The 23,327-nt window shown below is 38.0% G+C and overlaps 1 protein-coding gene across 1 annotated transcript in view; it reads right to left on the minus strand.

Annotated features, from left to right (window-relative positions):
- Positions 1 to 1,003: 1,003 nt before the first annotated feature.
- Positions 1,004 to 23,327, minus strand: part of CNIH3 (cornichon family AMPA receptor auxiliary protein 3) — a 173,943-nt gene continuing 151,619 nt past the window's right edge. Inside the window, exons 4-6 of the mRNA XM_074262634.1 lie at positions 14,567 to 14,679; positions 12,732 to 12,875; positions 1,004 to 9,718 (exon numbers count right to left, since the gene is read on the minus strand). Coding sequence (XP_074118735.1) covers positions 9,691 to 9,718; positions 12,732 to 12,875; positions 14,567 to 14,679 — 285 coding nt within the window. The 3' untranslated portion in view covers positions 1,004 to 9,690. The remainder of the gene's footprint in view (positions 9,719 to 12,731; positions 12,876 to 14,566; positions 14,680 to 23,327) is intronic.

Genomic DNA, 23,327 nt, shown 5'->3' on the forward strand with positions numbered 1-23,327 from the left:
TTTCATCATCATTCCTTAGTTGCTTTCTCACCTTGAAAGCTCGCTCAGTCTTTGTGACCTTCTACCCTCAAATATCCCTTTGTCACTGCAGCCTCCTTCTACTATTGGTGGAATCCCATTAGAACCTCCGTTTTGAAGACTAGCTTGAGCCAATCACACTTCATGCTTTTTTTTTCTTATCTTTTTCTGACCTTTTGCACTTCACCATTATCCCCCTTCATGAGAACTTTTGTCCTCATCCCACCCCATGATAATCAGCTCTTTTATATGTTAGATTGGAAACTCCTTGAGGGCAGGGGCTGTCTTTTTTTAAAACTTGTATTTGTACCCCCAGCACTTATCACAGTGCTTGACACATAAAATGCATTTAATAAATGCTTACTAACTTGACTCCTCTAATTGCCCTATTGAACTGCATGTCTCCTCCAATGACTTGTCAATTAAGTTCCAGAGCATATGTGCTCCTCCCTCTTTCTAAGTCCATCATGCATTCTCTTCCCCTTCCCACCTCCATATGCTTAGTATAAACTTTACTCCCATCTATCCATTCATACCTACCCATTCTCAAGTCCAGCCAGGTGAAGTCCAGTTCCTTCTAAGTCCATTATTTATTTGCTCCTATAGCAGCCATCATCCATATCCCTTATTATGGCCCTTATAAATACAGTCTTATATTATCATTTAACAATTTCATGTGTTCCTATTTTATTTTCTCAAAAAGACTGTAAGCTTATCAAGGTCTGAGCCAGATAGTCACAAAGATTCCTCATCAGTGTATCCATGAACCTGTTTTTGAAATGTTTGGTTAACTATTTTAATGGAATTGGATTTCTTTGTAGTCGTATATATTTTATGCACTTTAACATTATTCTGAGATGCATTCCATGGGTTTCACCAGACTGTCAATGGGGTCTATAACATTCACCAAAAAAAAAAAAACCAATTAAGAACTCTTAGTAGTAAAAAGAGTATTAGATTTGGAGTCAATGGAAACAGCTGAGACTTTTGGTTCTAACTTTTATTCCAACTGATTGATCCTAGGCAAGTTACTTCAATTCTGAGTTTGGTTTCCTCTTAAATAAAATAGGAAAGTAAAGACTGCTGATTGTATGGGGGCAGAGGAACAGAGAGTACTTTATAAGTACTTATAGCCATATATAAATATATAAGCCTTAAAATGTGATATAAATATGAATAGTTATGTTTTACATAGCAAGTTCTTAGTAAACACTTATTGAAGTAGATCAATCAATTAATGAAATGAAATTCACCAAAGAGAAAATGTCTTAAATCTCAAGAGATGAATAAATAGTGCTCACAAATCAGACAGATGAGTCCTCAGAATTTTGTCTACCCACCTGATAGTCAGAATTAGTGGGCACAAGTTACTACCCTCCAATCCAGAGGAGGAAAAATAGAGAAAGTGAAAATTACCCCATAGGCTAATGGATAAAATACTTGATTTTCCATGAGGATAGTCCTACCCTCCTCTCTCAGGATGAGGAAATGTCACATGTTCTCTATTTGGATACTGGGACAAATACAGCCTTCTTCCTGAGCATTAATGACCACGGCTCTGCCCCCTGCCCTTGAGGAGTCTGGGTTTGCTACATAAATTGGGAAGGAGGTGGGAGGTAGTAGAGAAGAAAGAGAGCTCTAATATTAAAGATCATGAAAAAACAGAGCCATTTCTAAATGTATAGTTTCAAGAAAAACAGGAGAAGTCAAGGCAAACAAAAGGTTATAAAATGGATCTGCATAATGACCCAGCATGAGTGCAATTAATTGTTTGTTGTCAAAGCATATTTTGAGCTGCATTAATTCCTTGTGTCGGAGAACAAACCCATCATAATGGTGACAACTTTATTCAACATTGGTGCAATTAGCAAGACTAAAAATAGGAAAGGAAAGAAGGGTTTTGTGGGAGGGTTCTGTGTTCACCACATGCCGCCATGTCGCTGGGCTAGAATAGTCTGCTCCCTGGGTAGAGAAGGTCATGATGAGCTTACAAGGAGAGGAGATCTAAATTTCTCTATTATTTCCTTCCCTCTGGTTTTTCCATTCTTCCCCTCCTTTCCTTTTCCCATTGTTCTCTCTTGTTGGTGTTTTCTTCAGTGATTTAAGGTGTAGTGCTAATAAGGCAAAGGAACGGGTTTCATGTTTATGTGGTCTTGTTTCAAGCTCAGGCTATAGGTTGTATCTGAAGCCTATATAATAATCTTGGGAATGTATCACACTAGGTATGAGGAAGCAAGCAATAAAGAGGGGGTGGATCAGTACACCTTCTCCCCATGACTGGTAAAAACAAAAAACATGTTATCAGCAACCAAGAGGAAAAAACTGCAGTTGGCAGGAGCCTGGGGACCCTAAAAATAATACAATGATGGGCAGAATGCTTACCAAAATGGATAGAAGACTAGAAAATCACAGGCAAAACAAGGCAGGAAGCAGTACCCAAGTAAAAGCCAAAGGAATAGGGTAGTCTGTCCACTGGAGACAGCTTTTATCCTTAGCTGAACACACTGCAAAGAATTATACCCCCTGACGTGAGGGGGCAGAGAAGGCAGGCTTAATATATCTCCTACAGGGATAAACCCACCCTGAGAAGCAGGACCCAGACCCAGGAAAATTTAGAAGCTACTGACCAACCACCAGGAGAAACAGCTTCTTAATCACTTTCTAATGCTATTCATTAGGAGAAGAGCTATTAAAGACAGCCTCACAAGGAGAGCAGTGACTGGTTATTACTGGACTAGCCCACATAGTTCTGAGGAAGCCAGAGCACTCATCTATACCAAAGCAGTCCCCACAGCTAGAGTGCTTCCCTCAATTACCTTGTGCTTACTTTACCCTGTTTGCCTCAGTTTCCTCATGTGAAAAATGAGCAGGAAAAGGAAATATAAACTTCTCCAGTATTCTTTTTAATTTGTTTTTTTGGAGGCAAATCAGGGTTAGGTTACTCACCCAGAGTCACACAGATTTGAGTTCAGGTCTTCCTTACTTTAGGACCAGTGCTCTATTGTTCATAGTGCTACTTGGCTACACCATTTTTAATAATTCATTTTTAAAAATTTATCTGGGGGGGAGAGAGACAATCAGGATTAAATGACTTACCCAGAGTTACATATCTATTAAGTGTCTAAGGTCAAATTTGAACTCAGCTGATTCCATGGCTAGAATCGTATCCATTACATCACCTATGTATTTGTATTTGTGTATCCACTCCCCCTTCCCCAAAATAACATGAGCTCCTTGAGACCTGAAGTGGTAACACTTTTGTCTTTGTTTTCCCAGTGCCTAGCATAGTTGCTGGGATATTACAGATATTTAATAAATGCTGGCTAATTGCATGATTGATTGATTGAGTTGAAGCTCAGTAGATGAGGATGGCATTATGGGTCCATAATGTCCAGTTCCATCCTTTCCTATCCTATTGATGATGCATCAGTAGTATTACTGCTTTCAAACATACTAAAGTAAAATGTTGCCCCTCTCATTAAATTGGTGAACTGGCACTGGTTCCCATTTCCCACATAATCCCTCTTAAAGGAGGCATCGCTAGTAAGTGATTCATGGTCCTACCATCTTGTTCTCTGTAATCCATTTCCCTTTATTAAGATTGTTTCTCCTCTCACTCCCCTCCCTGTAAAGGGGTATAACACCAGTCCCAAAGCCTGTCAGTATGGAGACTCTCCTCATCAGTGGAGAGAAATGTCCTGCCCTGTATGAGGGCAGGGGTGGAACTGGTAAGAATGGGAAAGAGAAGAGTTCTTGACTTCTCTTTGAGTTGCTTCAAGTTCTTTTCAAGCTTCCATGTTGTTTTAGTCCCTTTAGGTCTTTTGAGTACTTCTGGCTTCAGCTTCAAGAGAAAAGATAGAGGATACCAATTTCTTCCTAAAGGAAAGGACTATGGGAAGCCATAAAAATAGCTGGCAGTCTTCACTATGTCCTTATCCCCATCTTGCTATACTACAGGCTATGCAGAACTTCCCCTTGAGGGAGATCTAGGACTCTCTCTTCATTGAGCTGAATTACCTCCTTCCCACTAGGAGAGCTCCGTCAGTGTGCATTTTCTGGTATTTATTCTTCTTATACTTTTTTCTGATTTCTGTTCTGCTACTGACTTGGACAAATGGCTTTCTTGGCTAATTGCTATGCATCTTCATTGTGGATCTGATATTAGACAGAAAAGGGATCAAGCCTTGCCTTGATTATAAAGCATAGTGTCATAGCTTCCCCAATAAACAGTAATAAGAAATTAATTTGAACTTGACCACTTCTTCTAGATTAACAACATATAAAGGAGAAAATAGATATATTTCTAACTCTGAACTCCCTTTCTCTTGGGAGAGAAGAGTGATCTCCAGTCCTAACTTCCTACCTTTTCTCTGGCAGGAATCAAAGGGTTGGGAGAGAAGAAGCTAGAAAGAGACTATATTTTTGCCTTCCTTCAAACCTCTCCCACAATGATACCCCCATGCTACATGTAGATAGACAGCCCCTCAAAACATGTGGAGGCTTCATCCCAGAAGTGTAATGTAACAAAACCCAGAGTAAATCCGATAACCACGAGGGGTCCAGGATCTATGAAACAAGTGCTGGGACCAATGATTTAGTGCTGCATTGTGAGTCTAAAACATTAGGTTAAACAACTAGGAAGTCTCTGTCCTTTAGGGTATATTCCACACAATAATAATAATTCATTTATCTTTCTTGTTTTTCCTGACAAAGAAAAGTATTTATGAACCAGGTAGTCAATGATTCAATAATAGTGTTTTTCCAAATAGTCTTTGAGAAAAATTCCTCTTAATATTATCAAACAATTCATTTTTCTAGGAAACTTCCAAGCTATAGCTAATTCTGCTGTTTTCAGTTCTGGGCAACACATTTTACTACTAAGAACTGATAAGCCAGACAGCTCCAAAGAAAGGTAACCAAGGTGATGATGGACCCCAAGGGCAAACCATATGAACATGGGTTGCAGGAACTAGAAATGTTTGGTTTGGAGAGAAATTTCCTCAACTCGAAATGAGGTAGTTGGGTCCAGCTGAAATCAAAGGTTCCATCCTCTAAATCAATGATTTTATGTATCCAGTCAAATCCTTTCATTCCACAGATGAAGAAACTGAGGCCGGGAGAAATTAAATAACTTTGCCCAAGGTCACACAATAACAAGTAATGGAACCAAAATCAGTGCAGATCTTTTAAGTCTAAATATATGCTCCATTATTAGAGAATACTCTGTATACTCTACATTCTCACTCTCCCTCACTGTCAAGACTAATTAGAGATTGGTTAAAGTTACATAATAAGGTATTTCCATGTGATATTTAAACTTGAGCCATCATTCTCACTTCCAGGCTCATTTGTGGATTTTATCCATTAGCTTACCTGGTGTGGTGGGATGAGAAAAAAGGAGGGAGCAAAGAGAGCACCCAGAACTTCTGCCAGGTTAGGGAATATGATATAGGAGTAACAATAGCAAAGAATAAAACAGTGGGAGTTGCCAGAAGGATGGTTGCCCTTTTTAAAGTTTAAGACTTAATTAAGTGGCATTTCCAACTTTCCCCATTAAAGCAAGTCTCACCTAATCCCTCATCCCCAAACATTTGTTACTCTAAAGCTTATTTTACTTATCTATTATTCTAACGCTTATTTTGCTTTATTTTTTTGCTGAGGCAATTGGAGTTAAGTGACTTGCCCAGGGTCACACAGCTAAGTATTAAGTGTCTGAAGCTAGATTTCAACTCAAGTCCTCCTGACTTCAGGGCCGGTGCTCTATCCACTACAACAACTAGCTTCCCCCTAAAGCTTATTTTTTAAAACAATACATATAAAGTTATTATTCCTAAAATTCCATTAATCAGATGGAAACTCAGGTTGGATTTTCTAGCGAGAAGGAGGGAATGAGTCAGGAGAGGTGAGGAGTAAGCCAAAACCCACTCTTTTCTCTGATTCTCCCATACATTGTTGATATTGGGATTAAGAATACACAGTCTGTGACCTGGGATCAAAAGGATTTGTTTCTTGGCAGAAAGGTAACTGGACCACACAAAATAGAGCCCCACACTGAAGTTCCAAGAGCACTGGATTAACTAGTCCAGGTAGTAAGGTATGTCAGTCAAAGGACTGAGGGGTCTCCTCCTCCTACCCCGGAGGAGTGAATGTACTTTTCCCAAAAGGTCTCATTGGCCATCTTGCCTCAGTTCAAAAATCTGCACATCATAAGATTACAGATTTAGATCTAGAAAGGAACTCAAAGGTCATCAAGAGCAACTCCCTCATTTTACATATGAGAAATCAGGCTCAACATTAAGCATCTTGCTCAGTCATCTAGTTGAAATAATAATAAAAATAATAATAATAACATATTTATAGAGTACTTACAATGTGCCAGGCCTTGTGCTAAGCACTTTATAGTTATTATCTCATTCAATCTTCACAACAACCTTGGGAGGTAGGTGCTATTATTATCCCCATTTTACAGAAGTGGAAACCAAGGCAAGGTTAAATGACTTGCCAGAGTCTCAGAGTTAATAAGTATCTGAGTCAGGATTTGAATCCAAGTCTTCCTGACTTCAATTTGGCATTCAATCTACTTTACCTACCTCTTTCTCTCTTAAAATGTGTTGTGTGTATGTATATATGCATTTTAAAGTTTCTAAAACACTTTCTAAACATCTCATTGGATCTTCCCAAGAAACCTGAAAAGTAGGTACTTAAAAAAAAATAGATCAGGATATTAAGGCTCAGAGAGGATTCCATGTTAGGAAATTCCCTCTACCAATTCAACTTGGAGTCTTAGAGAATTGTCCAGCAAACTCAAATGAAAATGGGAGCCACTAATATGTCACAGGGACAGCTGGGTGGTATGGTGGATAGCGTTGCTGGCTTGGAATCAAGACTTTTCTTCATGAGTTCAAATCTGGCCTCAGACACTTATGAACTGTTTAGCCCTATTTACCTCAGTTTCTTCCTCTGCAAAACAAGGTGGAGAAGGAAATGACAACCACTCCAGTATATTTGCCAAGAAAAGTCCAAAAATGGGGTCACAAAGAGTAGGACACAATTGAAAAGACTCAACAATGACAATAAAATCTGTGCATAAGAACCTCTGGGGGTTATGTACTGGATGAGGAAACTGGCTCACCAAGCTGGTAAGTGTCTGAAGTAAGATCTGGACTAGGATCTTCATGACTCAAAATATAACATTCTATTCAGACTACCCCATTTTGCTGCCTTCGGGCTCTTGCAAAATTTCACAACAAAATGTCTTTTATTTTGCAGTAAATTTTTCAGATTTCTTATAAAAACCTGTTTCCCCATCTACCGGTTTACAAACTATTCAGAGGCCTGTAAGGAGGGCAAAATGAGACAAGCAGTTAGGTGAGAAGCCCAAGTTGTCATTGCATTTTTAAAACTTAGCACATAGTGTGTAAAACAAAGACCATTCATAAACCTTAGTAACAAGTTTCAAACCGAGCACCAGCACGTGTATAAATAGTCTATTTGTGTCAACCAGCAGAGAAATCATTTATGCCCAATTAAACAAGCCCCCAGCCTTTGTCATGCATACAAACTCCCATCTGACAAAGGGAGAATATTCAATGGAAATTTTCTAAATAGTCAAATATCTTTACATCAAATCATACAATATGAACAAAGAAGCATTATAAAAGCTAAGCTGAAAATTATAATGTCCTCTTCCAGGTATCTGATGCTAACCAAGTTCTATAGAATATATTTGTTGTGTTTGTTTTCACATCAGAGCAAAAGGTGACTAGTGATGATAAACAGGGATAGGGATTGAACATGTGATTTCACGGATGCGACTCCCAGGTCAGGAGCCTCCCTAACCAAGGTAACTCTGAGTCTTAGAGAATTGGCCAGCACAGTAATGTAAAACTCAAATAAAAATGGAAGGCCTTAATCTGTACATGGGGCAGCCAGGTGGCACCATAGTGCACAGAGTACTGGTCCTGGAGTCAGGGAAACTCATTTTCCTGAATTCAAATCTAGCTTCACTAGCTGTCTGACTCTGGGCAAATCACTTAACTCTGTTTTCCTCAGTTTCCTCTTCTGTAAAATGGACAAGAGAAGGAAATAGCAAACTACTCCAGTATCTTTGCCAAGAAAATCACAAAGAGTCAAACATGACTGAAAACAACTACTTAACAAAACTGTATATAAGGATCCCTGCAGGGATATTAATGTAAATGTAATATTATCTGTGTTTTATTATATTTTTTATTAAGCATTTCCCAATTACATTTTAATCTGATTCAGGAAATTGTATTTGGTCTAGAAAAATGAATTTATTAGGGTCAGATGGACCTTATTTGTCAAAGTAGGATTTGAACCCAAGCCTTCCTGGTTCCAATTCTGGACCTCTAATGGAGATCATAAAGTTGAAGGAAGCTCAGAAATTATCTAGTCATAGAAAATAGAAAAAGATTCTGGCATCATAGATTCAGAGCTAAGAGGTAACTCAACCTAGTTCCCTCATAAGGAGGCTAAGTAAAGCCCAGAGAAATTGTTTTTCATAAAGTAATACTACTAACCTTTTGAGGCAAGAACCCTGGCTCTTTCTGACTCCAAGTCCAGCAGTCTATTCAGGCTGTTTTGTAAGTTTAAAAACTAATTAAGTGGCATTTACAGTTTTACCCATTACCCATTACCCATTAAAACAGGAATATAGCCTGTAGCACTGAGAATTAGAACAGTGGGGTCTCTATGCCATACAGATGAGGAAACTGAGGATCAGGGAGAAGTGATTCACTCAGAATTTCACAGGTAGTAAAGCTGAGATTCAAACCCACATACCCTCATGAGATATCAAACCCAGTTAACACTGAATGACCCTGCCTGGTTTTTACAGGATACATCATCACTGGGGGCTAAGAACAGAGTTCCATATAGAGTCACTTATTTGCCATTTTTTTGTGTGAGGGGGGTATTCCTTTACCCATTTTGGAGAGAATTCTTAGCAAACTTATTTGTGGAATCCTAGCAACATTCCATCACCAATCAGTTGGAACATGACAAAAAAATGAACCTCCCCTGGAAGTTTTACTCTCAGAGGCTGCCCAGAGGAAGACCACACATAGCTGCTAGCCAAAGGGGGCACCGGAAGGGCTTGGAAGAGGCGAGAAGAGTTTCTCTGTTGTCAACTATCCACACAGGCCACAGCCCTGGCTGGGAACTGTATTCTGAGCTTCAAATCCCTTTGCAGAGAGCCAGCCCAGCCTCCACTCCTACAGTCCATCTGAACTGTTACCAGGAACCCAGTGTGAAAAGCAGCTGCAGGGAGCTGTTTTACGGAGTACTCTGGGTAAGCAGCAGTTCTCCGCCGTGAGTTTGGCTTTGTGCTCTCCCCCACCTCCCCAATCCTCAGGAGTGATACACAGTTCATGTGTGGGAATGCCAGCCACTGCAACCACAGAGTAACAAGAGCCCATCACAGTCAGTCAGCCCACGAGCTGCATTCTGAAGCCAGTCATTCTGCCTACTGGGTCTCTCTCTTTCCCTCTCCCTGGTTTTCCTCCACATGTTCAACCAATGGCCTCTGCTTCCAAATCCACCGCCTCCTCCAGGTCCTTCCGATCCAATCTTCAGTATCCATCGCCTTCTCTCCTCAAGCCTTTGTCCCTTTGCTGGTGTCAGTCTCTGGTGACATAGGTTATCTCTCAGTTAAGAACTCACTAAAGTGTAGATCATGCTGCAAAGAGAAAGAAAGAGGTAACAGGCGGGAGTCATTCAGTACCCAGAGGAGAACACCTCCCCAGCCCTCATTCACTTTCCAGTCACTAGTGTTAGCTTTGAGTGTTAACACACTTTATTCTCCATGGGCCCATTTCCCTTCTCCTCCTCTTGCCAATCTTGAAGCAAATGTTTCTTAGGGAAGCATATTGTGTCCTTTGAATAAAAAAGAAAAATATGATTGTTCCTAAATGCCTATTATTATTCTCATTATTATTATGGTTGTTAGTCCTTTTGTGCTTGTTATTGTTGTTATTCCCCATTAAGCGAGGCAAGAGCTCAAGAAAGAGTATTGGCTTCTGCCAACTGCCAGAGGCCACACAATGCTGGATCCAAGGGCTCTCTGATGATTTCCACCCTACGGTTATCATGTTTGTTATGGCTGATTGGTGAGCACCTGTACAAAATGGACATTTAATTGCACTATTCTTGGGGGGGGTGGAGGAAGAAATGGCCCTTTGAGTCAATAATCTTTGGGTTCTCTGTGTTAAATATGGAACATGTGATCTAAGACCTGGTTCCTGAAAATAGAAGAGGGGAAGTAGAGGAAACATTTGAGCTCTGTGAAATTTCTTCAGGTAACTCCCCCAAGGTAAAGAAACAGCTTGTATCAAAATGTACTAGTTCTGTTTCTTCATTGGGCAGAAGGAGAAAACAACCACCTCTTCACAGAGTGGGGGTGAGGGAAATGATAGTTGTTAACAAGCTCATCTGAAAAATCTTAAGGAAAGAAGCTGGAGCATATTATTCTTCTCTGAAGTCACAGTGAGTAACACTCCTGATTAACTGCAGTTCTGTCTTCCAACCTGGCACCTCTGGTTTCAAGTCTCCTTGCCAAAGCATAAGTAAGTAAGGGAAGAGGGAGGGAAATCGCAGTTGTGAAAAGTTAACTTTAACATGGCCAAAGAGTCAGTCACTGGAGAGTCTGGGTGGAGAGGCCAGCTGCCCTTATTCCCAACTCTTTTTTCTAAATTCCCCTTTAACTTCAGGAAGGACACTAATGGCATTTTCTCTATTGGAGTGAAAGGGTCTAGAAACAATAGATCTAAAGTATCCAAAGCTCTCATACTGGAAGCCATGAATTCAAACTCCATTTCTGATACCTGTGTAAACTTGGACATGTAATTCAACCTCCTTAAGTATCCTTTAGTTTGTCTGAAGCCCTGTCTAGTTGTAGAACTAGTTATATACATGCTACACTGATCTGAAAATCAAGAGATTTATGTTCCAGCACAGAAGACAGGCCATTGGGTTGGATTCAATGGACAGACCAATTGGCAATAACTTTAGCTGTTGTCAAGGAGGGAAGAATCCCTGCAGCTTAATATTTTTTTAATACAGAAACCGTAAATTTAACAAAATGCCATTCCCAAATTACTTTGAACTAGAGGATTGGAAGATAATGAGTCAAAAGGAACGTCTAGAATACATTTGGTTACAGAACACTCTGGGTGACAAGCTGTTGTCAATACTGCCAACACCATTCCTTCCCATCACCCCAAACGAGCAACCAAAGAGACACGTTTCTGTCTGTCTATAAATTCACATGCCATCTTTCCCTGCAGCATCTCAGTGTTCAGACTCAGATATGTCAGTGGCACCGAAAAATGAAAACCAGAATCTTGTTCATCTCCTCCTTCCCCCCACTTGTCTTTTCCTAGAACCAGAATAAACCAAAGTAAAGAAGAATTAAAACAAAAGCAATCCTGCAGCTGAAAGGACCTGGACTCAAATTCTACCTTTGTTTTTTTATAACCTGTGTGACCTTGGCCAATCTTAACTTTCATTGATCATAGTTATCTAGTCTGTAAGAGGAAAGATTGGATAAGATGCTCTTTGACACTCCTGCCAGACCTAAATTTCTGATCCTCTAATCAACAAGGAATCCATGATCCTTGTGGTTCAGAACCGGGCTAGAGTCTTTTCTTGTTGACTACACCAGTTTGGGACCACTCCTGTAGAAAACCCACTCTAGCTCTAGTGTTAGAAAAGGTTCTATTTAAAAAAAAACTTAAGATTTAAAGCTGGATCATGTAATCCAGACTTCTAAAATGAAGGTAAATGATTTGACCAACGACCCAAATAGTTCAAAATAGATGTTTCCCTTTATCACAAGGCCAAACTCAAAATCACTCCCATGGTTGGAAAGGTCCTCAGAGACCAGAGGAAATCTATGCTTGAGCAAAGAGCTAATGCCTGAGCCAGTCTAATTGTTGCCCTCCAAAGTCTATTCATCCCAAGGGCCCTAGAAGTTTTATTTAAGCTCAGTGGTGTCTTGTAGCATTCCCTAAGCACCCATAGGACCATTTCAGGGCAAGACAAGTGACATGTCCAGGAGTTCAATTTATTCCACAACTGTGTTGCTGGCAGTGGGGTAGGATGGGCCCATTCTGAGCCATGTCAATCTTTAAAGACTAAGAATCATAGAGGGATGCTTTTGAGTCCCTTTTCAAGTAGGAGACCCTTGGGAAGCCTAAGTTTAATATAGGCCCCAGGACCCTCCACCATATAGCTCAGAATTTTCAGGGAGATCAGGATGAGGAAGGGGATGTAGAAGAATATGACCCTAAATCTACAGACCATCTAGCCCAACCTCCTTAATTTATGGATGAGAAAATTGAATACCAAGTGATTTACCCAGGATCACCCAGGTAGTAAATGACAAAAGCAAGATGTAGATTCAGCGGGAATTTTCTATTGTACCATATTGTCTTTCTGCCAGAAGTTTTCTGAATGAAATCCCAAAGGGGTTCTCTGTCATATATTCAAGTTCCCATTTTCCAATCTCCCCATCTCCCATGAGGGAGTTAGAATGTGATCTCTAAACTCCCTTCTAGTTCTAACTTCCTTTGATACTATGACCATCCTTACCTTTCTTAGTGTCAATCGGGCCATCCTAGATTTCCATATAAAGGTTCCTTCCATTTGCTATATAGACTCTAAAGGCTACAGGGAAAGGGACATAAACTCACCAGTAAAGGTAGTAGAAGAAGGAGAGGAGATAGAATGCCAGCTTACACCAGGCCTCCTTTTGACAGTAACTTAAGGTGTCTGCATTCATGACCACAGGAGGATCATAGGCTAGTTCAGAACTATCTGCAGGGCAATGGAAATACCTAGAGGGAAAGAAAACACCCGTGAGATCACTTTCTACTTGTCAAATAATAGTCCCTAAATATCAAAATCCACCAGCACCACAGTGATGAATTTGAAACTAACATATATGATTTTTTATTATTTAAGCTTTTTGATTTTCTAGGTCATAAGTCATACTTAGAATTTAGAATGAAGAACTATAGTGAAATGTAGAAGTTGGGGCTGGGAGATAGGATAATGAATTCAAAATAGAATAGAATCAAGATTTAGAATTTAAGCTTAGTATTAGAAATTAAAGGTTATGGTTAAGGAAATTTGTTGTTCAGTCATGTTCTACTATTTGTGACCCCATTTGGGGTTTTTTTTTGGCCAAGGTACTGGAATGGTTTGTCTTTTCTGGGTTAAGTATCTAGTCCAGGGTTTCAGCTAATGTCTGAAATTTAATTTGAATTCAGGTCTTCTTTACTCCAAGAAGGGTGTCCTATCCATTGCACCACTTAATTGTCATTGGTGAGGTTAGTTTTATGGATTAAGATTATAAACTATACTTACAGATTTGGTCTAGAGTTTATAACAGGGATAAGGATTAGATTTATTGAATTGTGAATTAGAAGTTAAGGTTAGGGATTAATATTAAAGATAATAACCCAAGTCAGGGACTGGATTAACATAAGGACTGGAATTAGATATCAAAGTTATGGTTGAAATGAATCTTGCTCCACTGTAATGGACTCTAAACTTTCCAAATATGACTCCCTATCTGACTTTCCCCCTTTGTAAACATAGGCATTCCTTATTTTGAATAGCATTCAAGAGAAGTTGTGTGTTTTCAGGGTTCTGTAAAGGGAATAATATTCCATTTTTATTTATTCTTTTTTGTACTTAATAATATTTTTGAATCACATTTAAAGATAGTTTTCAACATTCATTTTTGTAAAATTTTAGAGTCCCAAATTTTTCTCCTTCTCTCCCTTTCCTCCTCTCTCCCCAAGATAAGCAATTCAGTATATGTTATACATGTACATTCATGTTAAACACATTTCCATATAAGTCACGTTGTAAAAAGAATCAGAACAAAAGGGAAAAACCACAAGAAAGAAAAAAACAAAAAACATAAATTCAAAATATGTTTTGATCTACATTCTTCACTCCATAGTTTTTTTTTTGAATGTAGGTAGCATCTTGCATCATGAATCTTTTGGAATTGTCTTAGATCATCGTATTGCTGAGAATAACTAAATAACCACCTACAATTAAGAAAAACCATCTCTCCACTTTGTTCCAAATTTATATAATCAAGTTTGCTCAAAGTGTGGGCTTATCTATAGAACTGAAGGCTTGAAATAAACAAGAGTATTTTCATAAGAAAGAGTTACTGTAATGGAAGAACAACCCTACAGAAAATTCAGGGAGTTCTTGATTTGGGGTTGGGATTAGGGGAGGTCCTTTTAAACTCTCTGATGCTTTCTTTCTGCATTACACTCCTCATGCAATGATTCAGGACTCCATTTAGAGCCAACTTACCAAAAAGAAGAGTCCCTCTGGATGCCAGCTGAGAGTAATCATGAAAGGGACTTTGGTGGGAAGGCTGCTGGCAAGGGATGAAAGGAAGTCATCAGGTGGCTCCTGGCACTGGAGAATCTCTATCTCTGGCAGAGGGCTGCTAGGGTAGATGAAGGGGAGGAGTGAATCAGATCAAAGATGCTCTTACCTCCAAAAGTGATAGAAGAGCAGAGGAACATTCAGCCCCAGTGTCAGCCACTCCTGAGCACACAGGAACATGATACAGAAAAGGCTGTGAATTGAGTATTCTGGCAGCACCAGCTGAGGGAGAAGCAGAGACACCAGAGTTGAAGATTAAGGTGAGAACCAATGACTCCTTTCAAAAGGCAAAAATATGAATACTGGAAAGAACTTGAGATAGTATCTTATAGTGCTGGAACATACTGGCAGTCTGAAGACTATAGCCCTTTCTCAGAACAGTGTTCTTAAATGCATAAAATAAAATACATAAGATTGCAAAGGAAATTAATTAGGTTGAAATAAGGATATAATTTTCCCCATACACAGTTCACACACCCAAGAATAATATAGTTGCACTGATTTAATTATGATTCCCAAGAAGCAAAACAGAATAAGGAGGCAGTATCTACCATTCAGAGTTGTAATGAGCTATAGGTGCTATATAAATATCAATAGTTATCATAAAGACAAGGTTCTGTTCCCACCAGAAACCCATTTTGGAGACATAGTTTGCTTCATAGAGAGTAAAAAAATCTTATTACTTTGACCATAGAGTGTATCTATAATTCCAATTGGCTAGATTGCAATTATGTGTTCTGGGTTAAGAAAACAGAGTAGGAGCAAATAGCTGTCTCAGAGTAAACCTATTCCTACCACTAGACAACAACTAATGATATATAATGAAATGATCAGCAAGCTTGAGCCCCTCATTCGAGCTGACTAAGCTGACCACCCCAGATGGAAATATACACACACCACAGGTAAACATATGTGCGCACATGTGAACATATGTACACACATCTGCAAATATACAAGACATGTTAGACTTATACATACAAGCAGACACAGACATTAAACTTTGTATTTAAAAGACACTTTTGTCCACATTCAAAAAAGTAACTAAGAATTAATCAAGGGCCACCTTTTCCTTTGGCTTGGTAGATAAGTTGGGATCATCAGTATATTGTTTGATAATGCAAGAACCAAATTCCCTCAGTAAATTCATCTTGGAAGGGAATTTGTCCCTATGTCTTTATATGGTTTTTTTGGTTTTGGAAAGGTACAGTAGAAATAGCAATGAATTTGGAATCAGCAGATCTGGGTTCAAATTCTGCCACAGTCACTTTCTAGGGAACAATGGCTAGAACCTTGAATATAGACTCTGGAAACCCTAAATGTGAATCATGCCTTAGACACTGCCTACCTAGCAGTGGGAAAATTCTTCCAGACTCAATTTCCCTATCTATAAAATGGAGATAAAATAACATCTAGGTCACAGAGTTGTTTTGAAAATGAAATGAGATAATATACATAAAGGAATTTGCAAATCTTAAATATTTATATTTAAATTTTATATTAATAAAATATAATAAACGCATAAAACAAAAGCTTCTTATAAATGCTAGCTGTTATTATTATTACCAAGTACACAATCACAATTTATCAATAAATCAACAAACATTTATTAAGCGCCTACTCTATGCCAGGCATTAGTCTAGGCACTAGCAATATAAAAACAAAAATAAAACAATATAAAATAATGTCCTATTTTCACTTTTATAAAGTCCTTCAAGTTATTAACATTAATTTTCTGATCTATAAAATGAAAGGGTTGGATCTCTTCCCATTCCAAAAATCCCATTATCTTATAAAATAATTTGTACTCTGGCCAAGTTCAGACAAGGGATGGTAGTCAGTTCTCTTGGTAAAAGCCTGGATCGTATGGGTTCTGACTCTGGTTCCTGATAGCTTGCCACCTCATGGAAAGAATTCTCCTTCTATGCATATACATCCTTTTTTTAATAATCAGTTTCAAGCATTAGCCACTTCTTCCAGGATAATTAACATGTTTAGAGACAGCCGCCCAGTGCCTGAATCATCTATTATAGCTCCAACGTCGTCTCCAGGTCTGATGACAAATCACTGTCTGATTATGGTTTGGATTTCAAGCCCCACTATTAATCATTGCTGCCTCTTCCCTTTTCGGGGTTTGATTCATTATGAAAGCTGCAACCTTCCAAGCAAAGAGGATTCGTCACTGTCATAGCTCGGAGAGAAATTGCTTAATGGAGTCAATCTGCCCTTACAACGCTCCAGCCTTTATGGTGGGGCAGGGTTCTGGTGTAACTGAGGCTGACAGTCAAGGATGATTTACTTCTAGGGGTGAGTTTGGCTGAGACTGAAATCCACCGCACCCCACGGGGAACATAAACTGCAGGTGCTTTTTCCACACTGATGTGAGGAAACCCAATTTAGTGAGGGAAAAACCAGGCTCACCACATTCATATCAACTCAGGGAATATTATTTATCTTCCTTTCTCATCCCCCAGAAACAACAGATCTTCACAGCCACTGGTATCCTCAGAGACACCAGCATCCAGACCAAGGTTCGGCCAAAGACTATTACTCAAATGAAGTCTCAGACAAAGCACAGAGAGATGGACAAACACAGGCAAGGTGCTTAGAGAGTAATCTAATTCAATTTAAAAAGCACTTATTAGGTACCTGCCATGTGTCAGGCACTGATAACATGAAGAAAAAATGTAAAAATGTCCTCAGGACCAGATGAGATAACATGTTAAAATTAAATAAATTTAATAAATAATATAGTACAACATATTACTATGTCATAACAATGTATTGTTGATTTTATACTGATATATTAAACATGTATTATATATTACATGTTGTATATTATATATATATAATTTATCTATAATAACATATTATATATGTATTATTAAACCCTGCATATAATGTAATACAAATACAAATAAATAATATGAATAAATTTAATAAATAATAATACATTTATAATATGAATGAATTTAATAAATAATAATACATTAACATGTATAACATGTAATATATCATAACAATATATTGTATGTGTATTATATGATATATATTATATATGTAATTTTTATATAACATATTATATTAAATCTTGCATATAATGTAATACAAATACAACTAAATAATACAAATGAATTTAATAAATAATAATATATTTATAACATATCACTATATAATAACAATTTATTAATTATATAATTATATATGATAGTATATGATGTATTATATACTATGCATAACATAATGCATATATTATTATATAATAAAATTTTAATTTTAATGTGAATTTAAAATCAATTGTAAATTGACATGTAAAATTAAAGTGTACAATTAAAAACACAATGCTAGCTTTTGTTATTACTATTTTTTACAATATTCTTCTGAAGGAGGTCTTTATACAGATATTTAAAGAAGGGTGGAGGGGTGGGAACAATTGAGGGATGAGGGAAGGATTCTGGTAGATGCTGGCAATTGAGCTGAATCTTGAAGGGAGTTAATTATTCCAAGGGTCAGAAGTGATAAGGAAGAGTATTCTGGACATGAAGAACAGACTGGGCAAAGGCACGGAAGGTAGTAAAGAATATAAACAAGACTCTCCTATGATAAAAAAAAGAAACCAAAAAGTTCAGGCTGTCATAGACAGTCTATGGTTAGCTAGAGAAGGGGATGTCTAAGAGTAAAGGCAGGAGTGTGCTGGAACCTGCTCAAAATGGCTCAGGTGAGCCAATTGTTAAATTCTCAATGTGAGCATTTATGTCATGGGAATCAGCAAATGCTCCAAAGCAGGGCTTAATTTATTATTTTGTTAGTTGTCTAGGCTTAAGAAAGTGATGGAGAAAATATTAATGCAGATTAAACTTAAAAAGTTATCAAACTGTGCATACCCTTTGATCCAGCAGTGTTACTACTGGGCTTATATCCCAAAGAGATTTTAAAGAAGGGAAAGGGACCTGTATGTGCAAGAATGTTTGTGGCCCTCTTTATAGTGGCCAAAAATTGGAAACTGAGTGGATGCTCATCAGTTGGAGAATGTCTGAATAAATTATGGTATATGAATGTTATGGAATATTATTTTTCTGTAGGAAATGACCAGCAGGATGATTTCAGAAAGGCCTGGAGAGACTGACATGAACTGATGCTGAGTGAAATGAGCAGGACCAGGAGATCATTATATACTTCAACAACAATACTATATGAGGATCAATTCTGATGGATGTGGCCCTCTTCAACAACGAGATGAACCAAATCACTTCCATTTCTTCAATAATGAAGAGAACCAGCTACACCCAGTGAAAGAACTCTGGGAGATGACTATGAACCACCACATAGAATTCCCAATCCCTCTATTTTTGTTTGCCTGAATTTTTGATTTTCTTCACAGGCTAATTGTACACTGTCTCAAAGTCCAATTCTTTTTGTGCAGCAAAATAACTGTTTGGACATGTATACATATATTGTATTTAACTTATACTTTAACATATTTAACATGTATAGGTCAACCTGCCATCTGGGGGAGAGGGTGGGGAGAGAAGGGAAAAGTTGGAACAAAACAAAGGTTTTGCAATTGTCAATGCAATTGACAATGCAATTGTCAAAATTACCTATGCACATATCTTGTAAATAAAAAGCTATAACAAAAAAAGCATATTCTACAAATTTTTTCCAGAGGGAAGGCTGTTAGTCATTTATTAACATACCACTAAGCAAGAGAATTACACCAATCATCCTCCAACAAATGCAAAAAGACCTTGTGGTAGAGATGAGAGTCCCCGCACCATTTCCCAACTTTATATTATTTAATCATTGTAGTCATGTCTGACTCTTCTTTGTGACCTCTTTTGGGGTTTTCTTGGCAAAGACACTAGAATAGTTTGCCTTTTCCATCTCCATCACAACCTAGAGGTCCAGAATTAGACGTTGGAATTCTGTAGAAACCAACATAGACATCACACAAAATCTCACCATAAATTTAAATCATTATATAAGTTAAATAAATAAATTTAAATAAAGAGGCAACAAAGACAGCTGGGAATATGAAGGAGAATGGAAGCTTGCATGCCATAGGGTAATAAGCACTGGGCTTAAAATCAGGAGTATGGGATTCAAATTCCAACACTGATTCTAATTAGTTACTTGATCCTGAGCAACTAACAACTTCGCGTCTTCCCCACCTTTAAAACAGGGCTAGTAACACTTGTATTATCTAATTTACAGAGGTGTTGGAAAATAATTTAGCAAACCTTAAAATTGTTCGATAAATATGAGTTGTGATTTCATAGGCATAGTAGCACCTCACAACTGGGGCATATTCAATGTTCCTCTCACATGCAACAAACATGATGTCACCCAAGGCACAGGAATCAGCAGAGAAGAAGCTTAATAGATCAAGATCCCCTTGCTTTTATGTATCAAATAAATCAAGATGCCCTTGCTTTTATGTATCAGATAGATCAAGATCCCCTTGTTCTCATGTATCAGATAGATCAAGATCCCCTTGCTTTCATGTATCAAAGTGAACATTACATTGTGGCTGACTGGCGTAGTCTTTTTCAAGACTAGAAACCAAAAGTCTTCTTCTCTCAGCTTGTTAAAAATTCTCTTCTTGGCTTATCCCTTCATGTGCCAGAGTCTGGACACTCCACTTTAGGACTGAGTGAGCAGCTTTGGAATCGGGAGCAGTTGTACCAATTCACATGGAGCCTTGATGTATTTAGCAGCTCACCTTCTCTGCTGATTCCTGTGCCTTGGATGACATCATGTTTACTGCATGTGAGAGATCAAGACCTTCTTTTAAATTGGAGCAAATTTGATTCTTGTCTAGATAATATCAACTGCCTTTCTAATCTGTCAGTGATTATCATGACCCATATGAGGTCAGAGTCTTCTCTTTTGAAATTCAAGATTAAGATATTGATCCTAGGAAGGAACTCTAAAAGGGAAGTGGTCCAGAAAGGAAATGAGGGTGATTATTCTGTAATGTTAATTCAAAACTTTATTTTAATCTATTATGATTTTTTCAAGATTCCTATAAATGTTACTTGAAATCTTCTTGGAGCAAAGGGTCATTCAGAAGACATGTTTAAAGATGGCAGTTTAGACATCTCTCCAAGCTTGGAAATGGCTTGAAAGTATATTAAATAAAATTGTTTTTTGCACACTTGAGCCCAAATTGCAGAGTTCATTATTAGTCATTTTTCCCCAGTGATACCAGACAGTACAAATATTCTGCTAGAAAAGCTGTGTTTGTTGAGATGAGAGAAATCAGAGACAAGCTGAAATTTGGTTAGATTGCTATGGTAATGAAGCAGTAATCAAGTCTAGTCACAGTCTCTAGGAGTGAAATGCATGTTTATAAGTCTGTTTCAAAGCTTCTTCCTACCTGGTTTATGGAAAAACCTATTTGAGGAAGTATGTAGTTTCCTCATAGTTTGTGACCACATAATCTAACTCTGCTTTCCCCATCCCAGCCCTTACCCATCCTCAAATGCAAGAGTACCCTCACCAACATCCACTATAGTCCTAACAAGCAGGTATTCAGTCTCTGCTTAAATACCTCCGGTGACAGCAAATTCCCCACTTCTAAAAGCACATCATTGATTCTGATTTGGCACAGTTCAAAGTGTGTTTATGTTAAGCCAAAAGATCTTCCTCCTACAAATTTTCACTCATTGGTCCTACATCTTCCCTACACAGAACAAGCCAACCTCTCTTCTATATAACATGTAGAATACTCTAAGGAAATTATTATGAAACAAAATCAAGTCTTCTTTTTTCCATACTAAAAAATTCTAAGTTCCTTCAACAGTAATCCGCTTAACTCTTCAGGAAGCCCTGTCCACCCAGAAAAAAATTGTCTTGGTTCAAAGAATCAAATTGATTGAAACCATGGATGCAATTCATTCTAGCCATTCTTATTGTATGAGTAACCTATTACTTTTATCTTATTTTCCTACTCCTAGCCACCTATTGAGCTTCTCAGTTTCTTCATCTGTAAAATCACAGAGCTAAACCAGAGTATATCTGAGTCCCCTTCCAACATAATTCTATAAAACTCTATATGTTTCAGACCCTGTTTTATCTAAGCTTTGTTCTTCTTTTAATGATTAGCAATGTTAAACTGAATGAATAAAATACAGCCTTGGTTTACATAATTTAAAAAAAAAAAAACCTATGTGCTCAAGTATAACCTAGGCAGCCACCTGTGAGGAATATTGAAGTGAGGATTCCTACAATATGGGAGATTGTATGAGTTGACCTCCAAGGTTATTTCTAATTCTAAAGATTCAACCACTATTCTAGAAAAGCAGAATAAACAATATGCAAGGAAGCCAAATGAAACACTAATGTGTCCCCACTCCCCTTACACCTCCCTGAAAACTATTTGTTATTTTTAAAAGAACAGAAGCTATGGAATTTGCCATCCTTCCTCCCACCAGCATGAGTTATTCTCTATGAAAACTGGCCTTCAAGGACCCCTTCCCACTCCTTTTATCCTGAGGACCCCGGAAAAGGCTCTGTTGAAGTCGACAGGAATCACAAAAGCATGAAAAACTGCAGGATTGGGACCCATAATGAGACAGTCATGGAGTCCATTGGAGTCCACTTGCTTTCCCTGAACTGTCTCAAGGAAGAGAACTGAACAATTCTAAGCTATTACATGAACTGAGCAAGGAACACAGAGCACATTGAAGAAATTATTGCATCTGACCTTGCATTAGCATTGTGTGAAAGGAGGATGAAAAATGAGGAGAGTGGAATAGCTTAATAGTCTTTGAGTACTCTGACTGCTCTCACTTTCTCTTCCTCTCTCCCTCCCTTTATTTTTTTCTCTCTTCATCTTCTCTTTATTTTTCTCTTTTCTCTGTTTTCTGCCTCTTGTTTTCTCTATCCTTTTTCTCCCTCTCTTTCTTTCTTTCTTCCTTTCTTCTTTTCTTTTCTTTTCTGTCTCTCTGTCTGTCTCTCTCTTTTTCCCTTCCCTCTCTCCCTCCATCCTTCACTCTTTCCTGCTTCTTGCTTTCTCTCTTCACTGTCTTCTCTCTCCCTCCCTTCTTCCCTTTCTCTCTCTTCTTTTTCTCCCTTTCCCTATCTCTTCTCTCTACTTCTCTTTTCTTTTCTCTACTCTCCTCTTTTCTTCTTTTCCTTTCCCTTCCCTTCTTTCCCCCCTCTCTTTTTTCCCCTTCCTCCATCAACTATTACCACAACTTCAACCATCACTTCCATATAAATGTTCCCTAGTTCTGACCCCTCTCTATTTCCAAATACACATTTCCAGCTTTTGCTGGACATTTCTACCCACATGTCCTGCTGCTGCTTGATGACAAAAGACAAACTAAAATCTCTTTTTTCTCTAAAATTAGCTACTCCTGAAGAATTTTCTAATCCTATTCTCCCTACCACTATTGCCCAAATCTCCTTTGCTGCTCCTCACCACCCCCTTTCTCAAATACTCACATATCTAATTAGTGATTGAGACTTAAGGCAACATGGAGAACTGTAATATACAAAGAGCTAGACCTAAATTTAAATCCTTCCTTCGTCCAACACTAATTAGCTGTGTAATGTTGAACAGTAACTTTCTGAAAGCCATAGGTCATGTATTTTTTAATTTTATATATTGATCGCTTCTTTTTTAATTTTATTTTTTCAGTTAACAAAAATATGTTTTCTTTCTTTCACATTTTCTTTGAAATACTCTCATATCTTCTTTGAAAAAATAAAATCAAAACTTTTGTAACAAATATGTATAGTCAAGGAAAACATAAATTTCCCACATTGGCCTGGTCCAAAAAATGTGGGAAAAAAAATGTATCTTAACTTCTTTGTTATTTCCTTCCATTCTTGGTGCAGTGCTCCACATATAGCAGATTTCAACA

This window comes from Sminthopsis crassicaudata, chromosome 4 (assembly GCF_048593235.1).
Source record: "Sminthopsis crassicaudata isolate SCR6 chromosome 4, ASM4859323v1, whole genome shotgun sequence".
NCBI lineage: Eukaryota > Metazoa > Chordata > Mammalia > Dasyuromorphia > Dasyuridae > Sminthopsis > Sminthopsis crassicaudata.